The sequence below is a fragment of the Hippoglossus stenolepis genome, chromosome 14 (genome assembly GCF_022539355.2).
Source record: "Hippoglossus stenolepis isolate QCI-W04-F060 chromosome 14, HSTE1.2, whole genome shotgun sequence".
Taxonomy (NCBI): domain Eukaryota; kingdom Metazoa; phylum Chordata; class Actinopteri; order Pleuronectiformes; family Pleuronectidae; genus Hippoglossus; species Hippoglossus stenolepis.
The window spans coordinates 23,471,756-23,490,745 of NC_061496.1; the positions used below are offsets into that span (position 1 = coordinate 23,471,756).

The 18,990-nt window shown below is 40.0% G+C and overlaps 1 protein-coding gene across 3 annotated transcripts in view; it reads right to left on the reverse strand.

Annotated features, from left to right (window-relative positions):
- Positions 1-277: 277 nt before the first annotated feature.
- The window catches only part of ryk (receptor like tyrosine kinase), a 44,613-nt gene continuing 25,900 nt past the window's right edge, over positions 278-18,990 (reverse strand). For 2 of the 3 annotated variants that reach the window (XM_035176364.2, XM_035176363.2), the window contains exons 8-16: positions 18,079-18,162; positions 15,404-15,529; positions 10,814-10,900; positions 9,296-9,365; positions 8,529-8,661; positions 6,063-6,172; positions 5,767-5,926; positions 4,102-4,238; positions 278-1,483 (exon numbers count right to left, since the gene is read on the reverse strand). In XM_035176364.2, coding sequence (XP_035032255.1) covers positions 1,372-1,483; positions 4,102-4,238; positions 5,767-5,926; positions 6,063-6,172; positions 8,529-8,661; positions 9,296-9,365; positions 10,814-10,900; positions 15,404-15,529; positions 18,079-18,162 — 1,019 coding nt within the window. In that variant the 3' untranslated portion in view covers positions 278-1,371. The remainder of the gene's footprint in view (positions 1,484-4,101; positions 4,239-5,766; positions 5,927-6,062; positions 6,173-8,528; positions 8,662-9,295; positions 9,366-10,813; positions 10,901-15,403; positions 15,530-18,078; positions 18,163-18,990) is intronic. The other variant, XM_035176365.2, reaches the window with a different exon arrangement.

The window sequence follows — 18,990 nt, forward strand, 5'->3', positions numbered from 1 at the left end:
TTTTGTAAATGTGTATTTTGCAGAATGAGAGATGGGATTCTGTGTGAAACGCTAGGCAACATGTCCAGATTGTACCCTGCCTCTCCCCCAATGTCAGCAGGGATTGGCTCCAGCTCCCCCATGACCCTCAGATAATAAGCGCTAGAGATAATGGATGGATGAGGTGTTTTTTTTTATGGGTTTAATCAATGCCAGGAGAAGAACTTTAACTACACAGCAAGAGCACGATACTGATGCACTGTATGCTTTTGATAAGGGAAAAAATGAAGTAGGCTTATTATATTTAAAAGATCCCATTTAATTTTTGGATAAGAACTCGGGAAGCAGTTTACAACCTTAATTCAACATGCAGTGACCATAAAGACACATCACAAAGATGTTAAAGGTGGTAGAATAAGATTAGACCAAGCTGGTAGGCAGTTTTGTGTGTGTTCACAGTGATTATTAGTTTTCTAGTTACTCACAAAAATCATTTGAAGAGTCCTGTGAAGGGCTGTGTTCTGACGCAGAACAATCAAGCTTATAAAACAAAGACGATAGGATAATTTTGTTCGGATGATGTGATAGTGGAAATAAAAATGTACAAAAGAGGAAGAATATGGTGGCATTCAAATAATAATAACGGTGTCCAAAGTTCACTCAGGATGTTGTTCTACAAAAATATGTGTACGTAGCTTTGTGGCATTGATATTGTAGAAGCTGTGGCGTCCACGTCTGTAAAAAAACAGGGTTGTCTCTGCTGAGTGTCGGCTCGTCCATCAGGAGACAGAACAATTCATCTGTGGCACAGTGCTCAGTGTCATCCACAGAAAACAGTGTACCATTGAGGGGGCCTCTCGTACCAAGCTTGCACGCTCGACAACACGGTTACATACACAAATGAAGCCCTTAGACTCTACTTTGGTACCTAAAATCGTTCTTTTGTAGAGTCGCTCTCATTCAAACCACATCTGCAATTTACACTAGTAACAAAACTGTAGAAAATACTGTCTTTAAAACCATGTTTGTCAAGATTTTGACTTTTTTTCTGAAAGATTGTTCCATTGGCACACAAATGTCCGTAAGTGTTGATGTTCGGTAGAGATGACGACATCTTTCCATCATTTCTCTTGGCGAGGGCGGGGCCCTGCATCTGCCGTTCCTAGACGCTTTCAAAGCATATAAAACAATATTCAACAAAGAATCCTTTTACTTTGCTATGCTGTAAAAAGGTAATTCAACTATATAAAAACTCCATGACTGTACAAAGTAAACGCCTGGTCGTTCGTCTGATAAGGCACAATTTCCTCCGCGTATTCCTCATGAACAGTGTCCACCAGCTTCAAAAGTTGCTCGTTGTCTTGAAGAAGAAGAAGAAAAAACCGCCTGCTTTCAGACGTAAGCCCCCAACGCTGCGTGGAACTCTGTGAGACACTGAACCAGCTGCTGAAACTTGGGCCGCTCCTCTGGGTCCAGGGCCCAGCAACACGCCATCACCGCAAACCTGCAACACAAGGAGAAGGGTCAGGTTAGAGGTCTGTCCATGAGCAATTTAAGGATGAGGGTGGGGGGGAGTGACACTGGCATCTAACTCGGAGGATAGACAGTTTAAGTGAGGGACATTTACACCCACAGTTGTTGTTGTATTGTCCTGAAATAGGAGCCGCCTGTGCAGCACTGATATAAATGAGTGAGAAATGTTGAATTTCGCAGCCTCTGATATTTTGGAAAGGGAAGTCGTCACCTTTTGTTTTAGTCGGAAACCAAGTTCAGTTATTTCACAGAATTCAGGTGATTATTCCCTTTGTTCTTTGAGTAGATTTAAAACCATTGAAGCGTTTTCCAGGACAAGTCAAATCCAAAAGGGGCCCACTAAACATTTTTCACGAGTGTATTATAATAGCAGCAGTGAACTAAGCTGCCAGCCAATGTAAAAACATTAAAAGGGGAGAAAACCGGTCTTCTCTCTCTGTTTTTGTCAGCGTTCGTTACAATCTGGAGGAGGCCGTGAATCATTTTCTGAATTCTCCTTGTTAGGAGGCCATTAATGTAATCTAAACATGAGGCAATAAAGGCATGAATCACAGATTTGGCATATCTGTAACTCATAAACAAACAGATTTTAGCAAAAAAAAAAACTATATTGGATGACCTTGCTAACATGCAATTCAAAGTTAAACAACACAGGGGGTTGTCACAGAAAGTTTTGTGTAGTTGTAAAAAGGAAGCGAGGACTGTTGCTGTGTATGCAGATCGTTGGGTATGAAGACAAAAAAAATACTGTTTTATCGCAACATAATTGAAGACAGCAGAGATCCAGCAGGGGTTCAAACTAAAGGGTTTTCCACTGGGTTCAGCAGTGTATCGACAACGTAATGGAGGAAAAGACTGATGTGAACAAACAGGAGCATATACAGAAAATGAAATGATCATAAATCCAATAAAACCGTTACCAACCATGTGCCTCAGAGTTCAGTCTACATCTACAAATAAATACTGATCAAATATTTATGACGATCATTTATCATTTCTTTGTAAAACTAAGTCTATGAATGTCAGTATTATAGAAAACACCTTTATGGATGATGTCACTGATCTCGCAGTGATTTCAAACAGCCATGCACGACATGTTAATGTTAACCCAGTGCAGCCGAGCTCTGAGCCTGGAAAACCCCCGTGACTCTGCAGCAGTGAGCCGGTGACAGCATCCCTGTAAACCTGATTTCGCGGAAGGTCTTTGTAAATAAAAATGTCGTAGAGGAAAAGCGTGTGTGTGTGTGTGTGGACATCGCTCACTCCTTCTCGACAGTTGCAGGATGTTGATAAGCTCCATATTATTTCAGTTTGATTAAGCTGGTATTATATAACAACGTGTCACTGAAACCCCATTTGGTCAAAGTCTGCAATAACAAGGTGGACTGCAGACGTTGCAGTCACTGCAGAAATAAAATATCTGTGGTCTGTGACTTTTAAAAAACCATAGACTTGTCAATTCTTTTAACTGTCACGTACAAGCACATGTGATACAATAGTAACGATAATGGAAAATCTACCCGTCAGCATATTGTAACTATTTTGTCAGTTACAATTTTGAAAGATCTATTTGTATGCTATTGTTTCTCAAGACTGTTATGTTCCTCATAATGCTTCATTGACTGACTTGCCTGTGTCTCTCCAGTGATCTCAGTAAGACACTTGTTGATTGCAACTTCAACCAATGATCCGTTTGCATTCCACATCGAATCAGAGGACAAAGAAACATGTAGCATCTTTTATGTAAAGCACTTTGAATTGCCTTGAAATGTTCTGTACAAAACACACCCATCTTTCCTTCAATCTGCTCAAACTGTTTGATCTCATCAATAGTTCAAAAACTATTGTACATTTAAATTGAATAGTTAGTTAGTTTAATAGTTTTGTAATTAGGCAGCTAATTCTTGACAATTTGAAGAGGTTTGTTTGATTGAAAAATTACAACCGATTATCACATTTATAACACACTTAAATTCAGTCCACCTATAAATATATTAATCTGCAAATTATTCCAGGTCTAGTTCTTAATGAAAATATTTCTCAGATCCAGAGTTTGAATATGTAGCTAACCTCATAATAGGAACACTTCAACATAACACAGTTCAGCAGCACCACGAAATACATCCTCCAAGACGATCATACAGTTCAACCTGCACCTCTTTAACACTGTTTCGTCAAAGCCTGAACATTGACATTAGAGGAATGATTTATTACAGGACTGCTGTATCAGACTGCATTAGTTTTAGGACGGCGTTCCTAATTAACTGACAACTTAGACACTTTGGGGAATTTGGAATGTCTATGTTAATCTGTAATGAGTTTCCAGTGTGAAGGTACGCTGGCCTCAATGTCAACATTTCTAAAAAAGAACATTATAATAAATAATACTATATTAACTGTGCTTCAACACTTTACAGCTTTTGGACAAGTGTTGAAAATATTTGGGACTGACTGACCAATACAGTAACTTACACAAGTTAATGGTCACAATTTAAAACCTTAGTTTTCTCAGACATCAATGAATCAGGAAATAAAAAAATGTAGCGTTGTGTGTGTGTGTGTGTGTGTGAGAATGTGTGATCGACGTACAGTTCATCTGGACAGTTGATTGGTTGTGCTATTCTGTACCCATCCTTCAGATAGGCCGACATCTCAAAAGGGTCAATGTCGACGTAGGGGGTCTGACCCAGAGTCATCAGTTCCCACAGGGTCACTCCGAAGGCCCACTGTGAAAACACAACAAGTGATTAGCACTGATACCAGCGTTAACTTTCATTTACAGCATTTCCTAAGCATAATCTACAGAAGCAGTTGTTTCACATGTGTTATTATCCAACAGGATAAACATAATCACCATTTCTATCCAGAGCCTGGTGCCCGTTTACGTTCAAATACAAAATGTTCCACAGGAACAATGCAAGGAAATTATGTTGAAAACTTTATGTAAAATATAAATAAGCAGTGCAAGTCTTAGTAGAGAGTATGGAAGTAAACAGTCGGGTGGCAGTTATGTGTCAAGCGACTGTTGAGCCAAACTCCCGTGTCAGCGAGGGCCCACCCTGCACGCTCTGTACTTAACCCTCACTCTGACCTCCCATAAGGGGACAAAGAAAATAGGTTTTCCTCATTCTTCGGAACAAGTGTTACTTTCATCATCATGAACATATATCTTAGGTCACTTGGGCTTTGAGAAGGCGTCGACCTTACACTTGTTGTGAGGGGTCATGCTTATGTAAATTAAATCTGTTAATGTCACTATCAGTGCTGACAGTGATTTATGAACAGACCACAGCAAAGGAATCCTGAAAAGAGCTACTTGCTGCTGTGTTAGTGTGTCATAACCTTTAATGGGTGACACGAAACCTTTGGAGGAAGTGCAGGGAGTGTCTCCGGTGCTCTGCTATCCTGAGACAGGAAAGAGGGAAGAGCCGTAGACTCGTGGAGCTCAACACCGCTACTCCCTTCCCTCTGATACCTTGACCAACCGTCTGAGAACGGCTTCAACACAATTGGTGCCATTTCCTGTATCACCTTCTCTATTTTATGGCCCCTGGAAATATCTTATCTATTAAAAACCTTGAGAGACAGGAAATGTTTATTTTTTGTTGGTGAATACACTGTCCACAGATTATAGAGCTGCAACCTTAGCTCCGCAATATACTTGCTGTTTAACCTCCCGTATGTGTGGGCAAACGGCTGCATTGTAAACATTTATTTCTTCACATAATTGCATATGTACTGCGTGTGTTACTGGAGGATTCTAGCTGAGGGCACACCACAGAACTCAGACTACATTGGAGTGTGCTCCGCTCTATAATCTTTGACTCAGACAGCTCTTACTGCCACTTCCATAACTGCATGCGGTACACATTAACAAAGATGGCGACACGCACAGAGATCAACATTTCGCTAAAGTTAAGATCAAGTCAGAAAAGGGGGCGATCGTGCATCCGTAGGTGGTATGTCAGACCCCTAAATCAGACACGCTATGAAAACGGCTAGATTATTTTTCTTGTCCTGCCAATTCAGCACTGCCATTTCTGTTGCTGATGACATGCCCAATGACCCGATCAAGGACTTGCCACTGCCATCTTGCGTATGTCGTGTTAATATTTGAGGCTATGCACAACCTACACACCGAACGCATGCAGGATACACAAGGCAGCTATCTTGCATATGCGTAGTAAACAGCAGGTATATCGCAGGCCTTTAGCTGCAAGAAGTACAGTGTGTATCTGGTACATTATTTCTTACCACGTCACTCGCACTAGAGAAGTCATTGTTGAGCAAGCTTTCCAGGGCCATCCAGCGAACGGGCCGGTTCTCATTATCCCCGAGACAGTGGTAATCCATGGGAAATAGGTCCCGAGCAAGAGCATTGTCTGTGATCTTCACCTGCATGTTGTCATCAATGCTGCCGGGGGAGTGGGGAGAGCGGGAGAGACAAGTAGTATTTTTTTAAAATTAAATTCCAAACCAAATCAACTTAATGCTACAGGAAGAAGTAAGGACAAATGACGACAGTGTTGAGCCGGGTCAGGGACACTTACACGCAGTTCCTGGCGGCGAGGTCTTTGTGTATGACCTCCCTGCGAGCCAGGTAGCTCATTCCACATGCAATCTGGATCGCCATGTACACTAGGTCTTGTTGAGAGATTGCCTGAAAGGAAACGAGGGAGGGAGAGACGATGCACGGTTGAGAAACAGAACAGAGGCAGGAAACCGCAGCTGACGTCACTCAACTGTAGTAAAATTGGTCTTCTGTGTTAAATTGTTCTAATATCTCTAAATATAGTCGTCAGGCTATTTTGTGTCAAAGATGGGAGTTACATACACAAGAACAATTTAAATGTTCCCATACAAGTGAAAAGATAATCAATTGAAATAGCAGAACAGACTTGTGCCCTGGGAAAGAACATTTTAGAGGAAGTTTGTTCCACAACAAAAAATGTATTATAAAAGAAAAAGGTCATCTACTTAGTGAACACAACAACAACACACTTATTTTTAGCCATGCTAGTCTCAAGTAGTAGGCTGTAGGAAAGGGTGATATCGGTCAGAGCCAGCAGGAGGTTGAAAGTTTGGTCCTTAGAGTAACATGGAGTAATCACGACAACCGTTTAATGGATTGCCATACAATTTGTAACAAATATTAATTGTAACCATGGATGTGAGCATGTGACCATGGATCCTACTGACGTGGATGGTCCCATGACTCTAGTGCCCCAAGAGATTCACATTTGAGTTTTTAAGTGAAACAAATAAACAGTTATTGGATGAATATCCACAAAAAAGACGAACTTCATTGCCGTCCCTTCTGTCTGTCTGTCTGTAAGGTCACAGTCAGGGTGAACGAAACACAAAATAATGTGTTCTTTATCATCTCGGACAATCATCACGATTGATTTTTTTTCTCTCTGGTCTGCGATAAACATGATAAGAAGTGACCTACTTGGTATTTGTGGGATCACTGCTGGGTTAGATACGAGGGAGGAATTGCTCTACCAAAGGTGAGGATTTGCCTGAAAAAGTTGTTTTGGCTAAAACCAGCTGTGAGTAGCATCATCATACCTTACCCTACCCCCATACCCAACACATCAGACACCGAGCCAAGAAGAAGCAGTTCCAGCCATTGCATCAGAGAGGTTGGTGTGATACATGTGTTCAATAATTTTGTAGGGCCCACAAAAGATGTTATAAAATTTGAAATGGTCCTCGACAGAAAAAAAAGTTCCCCACCCCTGATTTAGCTTAAACCCCTTCTGTGCCAAAGCAAGGCCTCCCAGAGCTGCTAGCATGGCTGTCGGCTTGTTTTGTTTGGTCTAGTGCACAAGAGCAACAGATGACATCAGCACTGAAATGTTAAACCATAGCATTAATATTTCTGAGCAACTTTGAGGGAGAATGATCTGACTGACGTGGTTCCTCTGTCGAGGTTTGAGTGTCAGTCATTAGAGAAATACGCTTTTTATGCTTGTAGCTGCTCAAGGCCATGTAAACATTGGTGTGGCCAAAGATAGTTTTCTACACATCTGATCTACTACAGGGAGCCCGCTGCATGAACCCGGGCTTAAGTACCCAAAGTGGAAATGTTTTGCTTGTTTAATCTTATCTGAGAGTGGACACTGTAATACAGCCTAAATTAATTAATCCCCACAACACAAAAAGTCTTGGCAACCAATGAACACATAAGAACATTTAAAGTCAACAACTTGGACCAAAGTGAGACACGTGTAGCTGGTACTCGACTGTCGAGCACGATGTAACTGGTTTGTCAGTGAAAAAATTACAACTGTGGAAAAGGTCAACACTCACCACGTGTTCTCCCCCCTCAGCACCACAGTTCTACCTTCCAAACCAGATGTTCACTTTCAGAACAAATGCCACACTGTGGTGTTGTGCTTTCCTCAGAGTTTTATCTCCTCTAGACTGAAACACTGATTTATAGCTCCACGTCTCTTGCACCAGCAGAAACTTAATGACTATGACTCCCTGACAAGTGCCAGAAAGTACAAAATGAGATTGCAGAGAGCGAAGGTGCTGATGTGTTAACTGAAACTTCATAAAGATGTTTTGATGCAAATGGATGGCAAGCTTCGTCTTGTGATTGCAAAATGTTTGCTGCATCTGTATTTTGGATTTGGTCGGATTGGCACTGTGTCTTTGCCAAGCACATCAAAGACTCCCTGGGGTGAACCTGTACAAAAGACTGATTGTCTTTACATAGCGAATAAAAATCTCTGCCCTGAGCACCAGCTTCATGATTATCTTAACAGTCCTTCTAATAACAGTGTAAACTGGGAGGTGGTATTTGCTGTGGATTGCCGCAAACACACAAAACATTCTTTCAGGCTTGACACTGGATTCAATCTGACTTTTCTTCCAATTTGGGGGGATTTCTTTTAATAGCTCAATAAATGTCTGTGCCATACATGGCTCGCATCGAGGTATTTATCTTAATGGCTTAATAAGTGCCTTAAAGCTCCAGAAAATGTATTCTGATTTAAAAGCCTCACCTGTGGGTTGTTAGCCTCTGCTAGCTTGCACTGCCGCAGGAACAGCTTGAGGTTCCCCCAGGCCATGAAAGGCAACAGCACCATTGGCTTCTCTCCATCCTCCGTACACACGTGACTTATGGGTAAGAGATTTCTGAGGGCAGAGAGCGAGAGCAATTAAGGAACAGGAGCGCTGTGTGTGACAGATGAAATATAGTGTTTTTGTACGAGTGTAGAAGTTTGATGCATGTCAAAAAGGTTCATGGAAGTCAAAAGTACATGTTAACAGGCTCATCCAAACCACTACCAAACTGTGGAAGAGGAATTCGGCTAATCTTACTGACAAATTACTGACCTCAAAAAAGAGGAAAAGAGGAAGGAGCAGGACAGTCTTTTTCACATGAAGGCAGAACAGTTAAGGTATGAGTCCCCTATCAAAATATAGCAGCTTTTTGAGAAATAAACTGTTTCAGTTACAGTATCTGCTCCATATGTAAAATGTGGTCGTCTTTCATCAACGTTCAGACCGAGCCTTTTAGAAGAGGACCACAGGAAATGCTCTGACGGAACAGTGTTGGCTTCGGACTAAACCAGAGCTTTTATGGCTACTTTCAACATTCAAACTGTTACAAAAGTGGACAACAGTATAACCATGGTAAAGGTTAATACTGCTATAATGGCCAAATGATCTTGTTAGATTATTATATATATATATTTTTTATCAAATAAGAGCAAACTACCCCAAAACCACAAATAACCTCCTGTGTTCTGTGAGTGCTTCCACTTACCTGTGATGGAGTCCACGAAGTTTGCAACTTTCCGTCAAAATCATGGTCACCTGAACCTCAGACGCATTATCTATGAATTTTTTCAGAGACACAATCGGATATGAGTCCCTTATAGCTGCTGGTTTGCAGTAGCAGATGAAAAGGTAAGGTTACATTTACTCAGTGACTCCATGTAGTGTTAGATTTTTTACTTGTTTCCCAGCACCGATCCCTCGTCTCAGTTATTTTTAGTGGGAAACTGGGTTTTCCAGTTTTTAAATCTGTGAATGCCCCTTTGCCATCATGTGGTACTCCCAAAAGGAGCATGAGAAGGAAGTAAAGAGTTTAACAAAGCCAAGACTGGCACGAGGATATTGTTCGCTGGAGGTATCCACCCCTCCCTGAGTAAACATGAGAATGGAGAGGTCAGAAGGCAACTGGCAGAGAGAGCCGACACATGCCGCTAACAAACAACCCGACACTCCCATATAGAGGAGGCCTTTCGCTAATGTGCAAAAGCTGCAGCGTGAGTAAGACTTGCAATTAATCTACAGTCAGATCAGTGTACTGGACTGAAACAATGTATGGACATCTGCTGAAGTCATTAGAGAAGCACTTATTTTTATAGGCAATGTTTGGTTAACAGCCTAAAGCGCTCAACTACAGGGTTCACAAAACAAAACAAACTAGAATAATCACCCAGTGGTCATACACCTCCGCCAACCTGTTGACTTCACATTCATGTCCGTCCAGGCTTAAATTGAATAAAAGGTACTAAGTCTATTTTATAGTTATGACCGAAAAACCAGTTTTATGAAGTAAGTGATCTTTGACCACTAAACTCTAATCGATTCATCCTGGAGCCCCAGTGGATGTTTGTGCCAGATGTGAAGAAATTCCCTCCAGGTGTTGCTGAGAGAATGGGATGGGCAGAAATATATACAAACACCCCTAAAACATGCACTGAAGACTTTTTTCAGGACTTTGAACAAAATATGTTAGGTGTATTATGTCTTTTGTGACGTCACAGTGACTTTCACATTTGACCATCCAAATCTAATCAGTTCATGCTTGAATCCAAGTGAATGTTTGTGCCAGATATGAAGAAATGTTCTAAACGTGTTCCTAAAATATCACGCTAATGAGAATGAGACGGACGGATAACCCTAAAACGGCACTTCTCGACCACGGCTGTTACTGGCTTGGAAGCACAAAAACAAACCAAAAAAAAATCTAAATCATTGAAATCAATTTAAAAACCACACAGTGTCAACTGAACTGTTGGCTATATTATGTTTCAGTCCACTGACCTTGGTCATTCCTCTTACGTCTTTTGCATTACAATCATATTTCAGTCTATTGAAGCTCACTGAGCTTGACAGTGTTTACTTTGCCAAACCTCAGTTCTTAGAAAACTCACAGCAGGTTACACATTAATAGAGATGGGAAAACTTACAACACTCGACTTGACAATATTTTCATTTCTTTGACAACTGTGCAGTCAACTGAGCGTTTTCATAGCCAGGACAGAACGCATACCTTTCACTGTCTTCACAAAGACCTGCTTCTCCTTACTGGGGTCCTTCTCGTCCAGCAGCACACCGTGGAAGATGCGGCCAAACGTGCCTGTCAAACACAAACCACAGGTTTTTAGCTGGGGAAAAGGGCAGGAGAAACAAAGCCAGAGGCATCACATTCAAGGATCGAAATGCCATCGCTGTCGCTGGCCGTCATGCCTGGCTGGTCTGTGGACAGAGGTGGACAGGCTTCTGCTTAAAACGCTTTGTCTCTTAATGGGATTAGGCAGGTTTGGCTCCTGTCTCGCTGACAGAAGCCAAAACAAGAGCAAGTCAGTGGAGCGCGGAGGGTCTTTCATTGCGTCCAATGATTCACAACTTTGTACAATGTAAGACGGCTAAGTGAGCATGTTCATCATCTCCGTTGTCTAAACTGTCCCCGCTTTGCTCCGAGGACTTTGCTGAGGTAAAATACCATTTCACAACGTAAACCAGTAATGTAAACTTTAAAAAAAAAAACATGTGAACCCCTAGGCTAACTACGCCTTGTGTTTCAGCAGGAACACAGACAAACATAACAACAGGGTGAGTGTCTCCCTCCAGCTCCTGCCTTCTCTGTTGAGCCTGTCTGGGCCTGCTGGCTCCCAAGAACAGAACTCCAGAGTTCAACCTCCGAGACGTGGCCTGCATTTCTCCAATTTTTTGTACCTCAGGTGTTATCTTTTGTGTGTTTTCAAGGTTTATTTTGAATTTGCTGACATTTTGTAATTCATTTGACTTTTGTTTTACCTCAAGACTCTCCAACAATGACCCTTGTAAAGCGTAAGAGTAAAAGTTTTGAGGCAGTTTTCATTAAAAAAAAAACTCAGCGCTGAGTGAGGACACTGAATGCTGTGGAAGATCTTTTGGTGTTTTCGCACATTGGCTCATTCTGACATTCTCCTACTAGAGGGCCGGCAGGCAAAACTCCAGAGAAAGTCCAGAGGCATTTTGCATTCACACATACAGCCGTTCTGGAGATTACCCAGAGTTCAGTGCATTTCTGAAAGCAGTTATGTAAGAAATTGTGCAGTAGATAGTCAACCAAATAGTCATTATTTTGAAATGAAGTTACAACACAACACAGAGGAATTGCAGAGGTTGTGCTTGACCCCGAAATAAAATATATTGTTGATAATTGCTAACAGTGATATGCTGATTCTGAATATGTAAATTCATCCTTGATAAACCATGAATGTCTGCACAAAAAAACATCTATGAGTTGTTGAGATATTTCTCAATTAACACCCTGTCAGCCACAGTGCAACCAGAGTTAAGAAGAACAATTTTAATGTTTCTTTCAATTACAGTGTCTAGAGTTAAATCAAAAAACACAGTAGACTAAAGAAAATAATTTGGCAAGAGAATACTACCTATGTTCAAAAACAATGACAGTAAGCCCCTTAAGGCCTTTAGGTGGCATTTCAAAACAGAACACCCACACTGTTGTGTTCTATTCATCCTTGGGTAACTCTTACATCACTCCAACAGCCACAATAAACCCCAGCGTGGGCAGATCTCCAGAAAGTGAAGTACAGTCTTGTTCAGTACCATCACTCCATGACAAGGCTGAATCCCATCCAAAAGCATCCAGAGTCTCCAGAGAGGAAGACGGATCGAGCCAAACTGAAGCTGAATGTTTATCTTCAGGGCCTTAGACTTTCTGTCAATATGTTATATACCTCAGGAGGAACTATTTAAAGTTTATGGAAAGTTTATAATTGTTTGGAGTTAAGCTCTGACTCTTATATGACCGTCAAGAGAAGTGCAGTACAGTGACCTGTCTCTGCATAATATCCTCAGAGCATGAAAAGAAAATAAAGGGAAAAAAGTAAAAAGAACACATGTCAGTGTTGTGCAGATGAAAAACATTAAACTAAAAAACAGATGTAGTAAAGTAAAATTTATACTCTCACACTACTGTACCTCAGCTTTCGGGGTTTCTGAAGGTCCCAACAAGCCACATTTAAGACTTTTCAAGAACATTATAAATTCAATTTAAGGCTGATTTCACATCCACGCTGGCCAACAAAAGTATATGAAGTCCCAGAATTACAGTAAATCCCAATAACTTCATTTATTCACATCCAACTGGATATGAAGATGGTGTGTGTGTGTGTGTGTGTGTGTGTGTGTGTGTTGTTGGCTTTTTATGGCAGATTTAAGTTTTTTCTGACTTCCCATGTGACTGTATTGCCTTTATACCCAATTTGAGCATTTTCTTGAACAAGATGCTGCAGGCTTCAAATTGAGTTGAATATTTAATTCAACATGTAAGTAACAATAAACATTACCTTCATATGTGGAGTGTATGATTTTTCAGAATGAAGACAAATTATGTTATTCGACTTTTCCCTGCACCCGTGTTCGGATTTGTAATCTGATGGCTACAAGTTTGACACTAGACAACGTATGAAAAAAAACATGATCATTGCATTTCTAGATGCAATCATTTTTAATGTACATTGATATAAATACACAGCATTTACAGCCTTGTTACCTCTTTAATCTGCATTTGTTTGTTATTTAGTTTGCGGGATTATGAGAAAAATTTAAACATAATGTTGGTGCGTATCCAGTTCCCAGACCCAGGAATCTTTTTTCACTTGTGAAAACATTCTGAGATAAAGTGAAGTGTTTTTAATATTGTTGATATATGGGATAGGAATTTATGTATGTGTGTAAAATTTGGTGCAGATCCAAATAAAAGTCTGGATCTAGTGAATTTAATATGGTTTCATAAGGGGACTGTTAGACCTTGGTGGAGGTATTTGCTCTGAGGGCCATTCTAGTTGTTAATGTGGCCAAATGTTTCATCAGGGGAGGTGGTTTGGACCAGAGCTTTGAATGTATATACATCCCTGTATGCTGTAACACCATGCAGTAAAAACTGAGGCCCATATTTACAACACTCATTTACTGAAAATGTAATTCTGCACTTCGAACTAAATAAACATTCATAAATCAAATTGTGTTGGGTAGCGTACAATTTGCAGCAGCTGCTTTTTTATAACTTTTGATTTTCAAGCGTACATTCAACAGAACTTTCCCACTTTTAAAAGCTCCATTTAAAAATAATTCTAACAACTAGCGTTAAAGCTGACATTCTACAACTGTTATGTCTGTTCTTGTCAACGAAGGGTTACAATGATCTATAATTTATGCCTCATTCTGTCACACCTCCGCTATCAGCTGCAGGCTTTTCACTGCACTTCCTTCTATTTCATGGCTTCTTATACGGTTGGGGGACAAATTAAATTAACTTTTATGACATTGAAGTCATATAGGCTCCTGCTGAATATCATCCCCAAGAACATTCACGACAAAATGAAGTCATCAGTTGCGCAGGCGGAGGTTTAATCTTCATAGCCGACTAAGCACTGACATGACGTGAAGTCATTCTTTGTGGTGACTTGACAGCAGCACTTTAATGTTGTAAGAATATAAAGATTTTCTCAGACGGTCAGGAAGCCTTTGTCCCTTTGTTCGGAAAATAAGTCATTCTCTGAGAATAAGGCATTTATAATCCTCAGGTGTGTGTGTGTGTGTGTGTGTGGGAAACTACAACTGCTGCTTTCTTTACAGTCATTTTTAATCACCTCATTAAACCAAATTTCATAAGTTCAGTATAATTTGAACACTGTCAGTATTTCATTACTCTGTTCCAATAGTGTGCAGCTCTGTTTGTTTGTAGTTTCATTTAATTTTCAATTATTTATGTATATAAATTAACACACAATAATCAACATTTTTGTAAATGTGTGTGATAGCCAGCTGGCAAATTTAAAACTGCAGTCCTTTGGCCAGATGTTTGAGAGATGTTTTTTCTTAATAATTAGTTTTTGTCTTCCCTTAATTTGTTTGTTGTTTTTTAAGTGAAAATAAATTAAAATATTACCACAATGAACTGGTTTGTTTTTGTTTCTTTTATAAACATTTATTTAAGTTAGGTATCCAGAGATTTTTTAGGGTGTTTCTCAGAACTAAGTAAATACAGTATAAGGTATAAAGCAAAGTATACACATTGTTTCCCATTAATTATCTTGACTGTGGCGGCCTGCCATATTCTCATTTGTCCTGCCACAGTTTCATAATAAAGCAAAAACATTTTGTACACTGCTCGGTTGCTGCATTGTTGCTGCAATGTTTTTAGCGGCCATGCAGACAATCGGACCGCATAGTCTCAGCTGCAGTTTTGCACGTACCCGTAAGTGGCACTGCAGTTCTCTCTCTCCAATACGTGCGAGAGCAACTTTCGTACACATGCGCGTGTATTTAATGAAATAAAATGCTAATTAAAGCCACTCCATCAAAACCTCTCCACCAACCTGCCACTCAAAACCACATCTCACATCCACAGCAGCATTCATGAACAAAGCAAGGGGAAACATTGTTAACCACATCACATGACACAATCTGTTCTCTTGGCTTTTCAAAGAGGTGCTTATGACAAAATTTGAATTCCACTTTGTGTCTAGATAATGTTTATACTCTTGGGAAGAACACAGAAGTCATTGAGAGTTCACTAAGAGAAAAGAGACATGAGGAAAGAGGGAGCACGAGAGACAAATACCTTCATGCAAGACATCTCGTAGTGTGACTCTCTCCCTTGAGATGGCGATGTCTTTCACTTTAGCTTTAGCCTCCAATAGCGTAACGCTCCTCAGGTCATTCTTCTCTATGCGGAGAGATGGGTAGCCTGAGAGGATGAAAAAGCAAAGAGTCTCATTAAAGATACACATAATCCAAACACTTTCTAACTGAGTCCCAGGTCTTTTAACTCAGATTACCACGAGATAAAAAAAGCCAGGGGACATCTGCTTTGCATCACTTTTGAAAGAGATCCCTTTATGACTGACACACAGATTTGCTGTAAAACACACAAATCCCTCACATGCATTCAAAGAAATCCAGAAATTACAAGAAACCTGGTCAGCAAGAGATGTACAGTACCGTAAACATGTTGTATCAAAGTAGCAACACGCAAAGTCCTGTATTAGAGCAGGACCGTTACATAACCTCCCTATGTACTCTGCTGGTTGAGTCGGTACAGAGGTAAGTTTTGATATGAAACACACACACAAACATACACACAGGGGCCGTTCCTTACAGTATCTGAGTATCTACACATAAATGTACAAACTGTTTATACACAAGCCCTTTCTATCAACACACTTCATATGTGAGGCATAACCAGACCTCAGGTGTGTGTATGACCAATCTGACAGGCTGGGAACAGTAGTTTAGACAAATGGTTTGTAAACCACAGATGACAGAAATAATGGAAAACTTCCCAGCAAACAACCTCCGGACACAATTGAAGGTAACATTAAGTCCCTTTGTGTGTTTATAAGCTACATCTGATACTTTGTAGAGAACATTTAAATTGTATGAGATTATTTGAGATACATATGAGATTAAAATAAGTCTTTAATATAAAAATAAACCTCAAAAACATAATATAAGGGTTTTATATTTTTCTGTGTTGTAGGTCCAAAGATTCACATTTTGCATTGGCTAATTTGCAAATTTAAACTTACTTGAAGTTTAAATCTCTGCTGCTGCACGTGAAGTGTAAAGTAAGGAGTAACATAGAACAGATCAATGCTGCCCCCTGCAGGTCAAATTGAGAACACCATTTATTTTCAAAGGAATGAAAACAAATGCTCACAAAAGTTAATAAGCAACATATGCGTTACCCACATGCACGCACCCACACACACCCACCCACAACTGCTTTGCAGGAGGTTCACAAGAAATCCAAAAGACTTGTATATTATTTTGTATAATCTTACATTATTTTATATTAATAGGAAGTAACACAATAAATATTTTCACGGCAGCCATTTCTATTTATGCTGAATGAAGTATATTTAATATATATTTATATTTAAGGTTGTCCCTTTTCCAGTGTGAACACTACATAACCAAAACCTTCATAGATTGAGTTTATTGTATGTTATTGATATGTATTTGGGACAGAGGTTTGGGCTGTTTACATGTATACGACAGGCAAATTGATGTCATGTCAGTGACCTGGTGATTCATTAGTCACTAATGTACACTTGACCCAGCTGTCCATGAAAATGTGCTGCATGTGTATTCGGGGATTGGGCTAGCGGGCCAATCACCTGCATGGACTGGTGAACATGTAGCTTGTTTCTGTGATTTCATACTCAGTCCGCCCAGTAATAGAAAGAGGAAAGATGAAATGCTTGCACGAGTAGAGGATGGATCATGAGTGGTTGAGGATTGTGAAGGAGGGTAGCAGCATTAATAGAGGGTGGCTACAACACACATTTAGAGTCTACTCATAGTTACTGCTACTGATATTTCATCACCTCATGTTGGACATAGGGCAGACTGGACACAACAGTGACTCACTATCACCTTTTGAGGTACAGTGATAATACAAAAAAAGAATAGGCCAGGGTTAGCTGGTTAGCATGCTAACTTTGCTAGATATCTCTGCAACAACAAAAAAAATAGACTTCTTTGACAAAATGTTACCTTCTTGATAATTCGTGTTAAACTTTTAATGTTTTAAGCCAAATACTTGCATATAGCCCCTTTAACACACACATTGTGATTGCTAATGGGAGTGCTTCAATTACTGAGTATCTTAATCATCCATTATGAAACAAAAAGTCAAAAGATTCCTTGTATTGACAAAACACAAGATAAAAAGATTTTCAGTTTACAATGATAATTAACTGAGAAAAGCATCAAATCCTCACATTTGAGAAGCTTGAACCAGAGAATGTTCAGCACTTTAACTTCAATACATTTGATTAATCAGCTTTTGTTTTAAAATTGGTTCAAGAGTCCCTTCTATGATTTTGAAAATAAATATCTAATGCTAAATAGAGTAAATCTCTATCTAAAAGAGTAACTATTTAATCTCAAACACACAACATAACAAGTTGACACAGTAATGAAGCAGGTTAGTATGAAGCAGGTGAGTTGCATGGGTCATGATTCTGAGGATCAGCTGTCACCATGAGGAAGTGTAACCTTCCAGTTATATCTGAAAGTATGAGCTTTTAACCTGTTAATACCCTGAAGGCAAGACATGAGGATATGTAAAAAAAAAAAACACATCCAGTATGTATCCAATAAGTGTAACGCTCAGAAAACGATTGAATAACATGGTTTAGGTGTTAATATTACTACGCTGCACATGACAACATAATAGTATCAACGAGTTTGGAGTGTTGAGTTGACTCTCAGAGCTTCAGTGGAACTTACTTTTGGTTTCATGAGGGGGAGCACCAGGGTTTTGGAAGGAGGAGGCTGCAAGCTGAAGTATGGGTGCAGAACCAGGGTGATTGTCTGATGACAAGAGGGGAGGGGGCACAGGGTGGGAGAGAGTGAGAGAGGTGTTTTAATGGAGAGCTCACTCAAATTACAACATGACCTGAGTGAATGAATGGATGTGAACGGTAGCTGCAAATGTCCAGCTCATACGCGAAACATCCATCAAACCAGGCATGCATGCAATATGGGTAAACTTGCCCATCAGGAGTTGGGTGGATGGTGGAGCAAATGATCACAGTCAGCGAAGAATAAGACAAAACGAGAAGGCAAGCGGGTCAAACAAAATGCACAGGAGGTGAGATGTGAGTTGTAACCACAAGAGGGCAGTGATGGATCATACATTGACAATGACAACCTGGAGTGCCTGTCCACTGGTTCCCAAAATGAAGTAGAGAGAGCTGAGAAAGAGTCAATATTACTTTCACCATGGAGGTTATGTTTTCACCCCTTGTTTACTTGTTTGGTCTGCTCAGGTTTAAACAAAAAAATACAGAACATATTTCCACAAAACTTGTTGGAAGGATGGGACACAAAAAGACAAGATAAGAGATTTGATCTTGGCACGGATCCGGACAATGGGGCGGATCCAGGAATTGTTTTCATTAACATTGAAATATTAGGTGTTTTTAACATTTACCCCAATGTCCCAGAGAATAATTCACTGAATCGTAATGAAACAAATCAGGCACATTGAGACAACTGCTGTATGTTAGTGTGTGCAAATTGGTGCAGCATGATTGCATTTAAAAAGGGATAGTTCACCCAAAAATATGAATTAACTCATTATCTACTAACCACTATGCAGATGGAGGGGTGGGTGAAGTGTTTGAGTCCACAAAACAC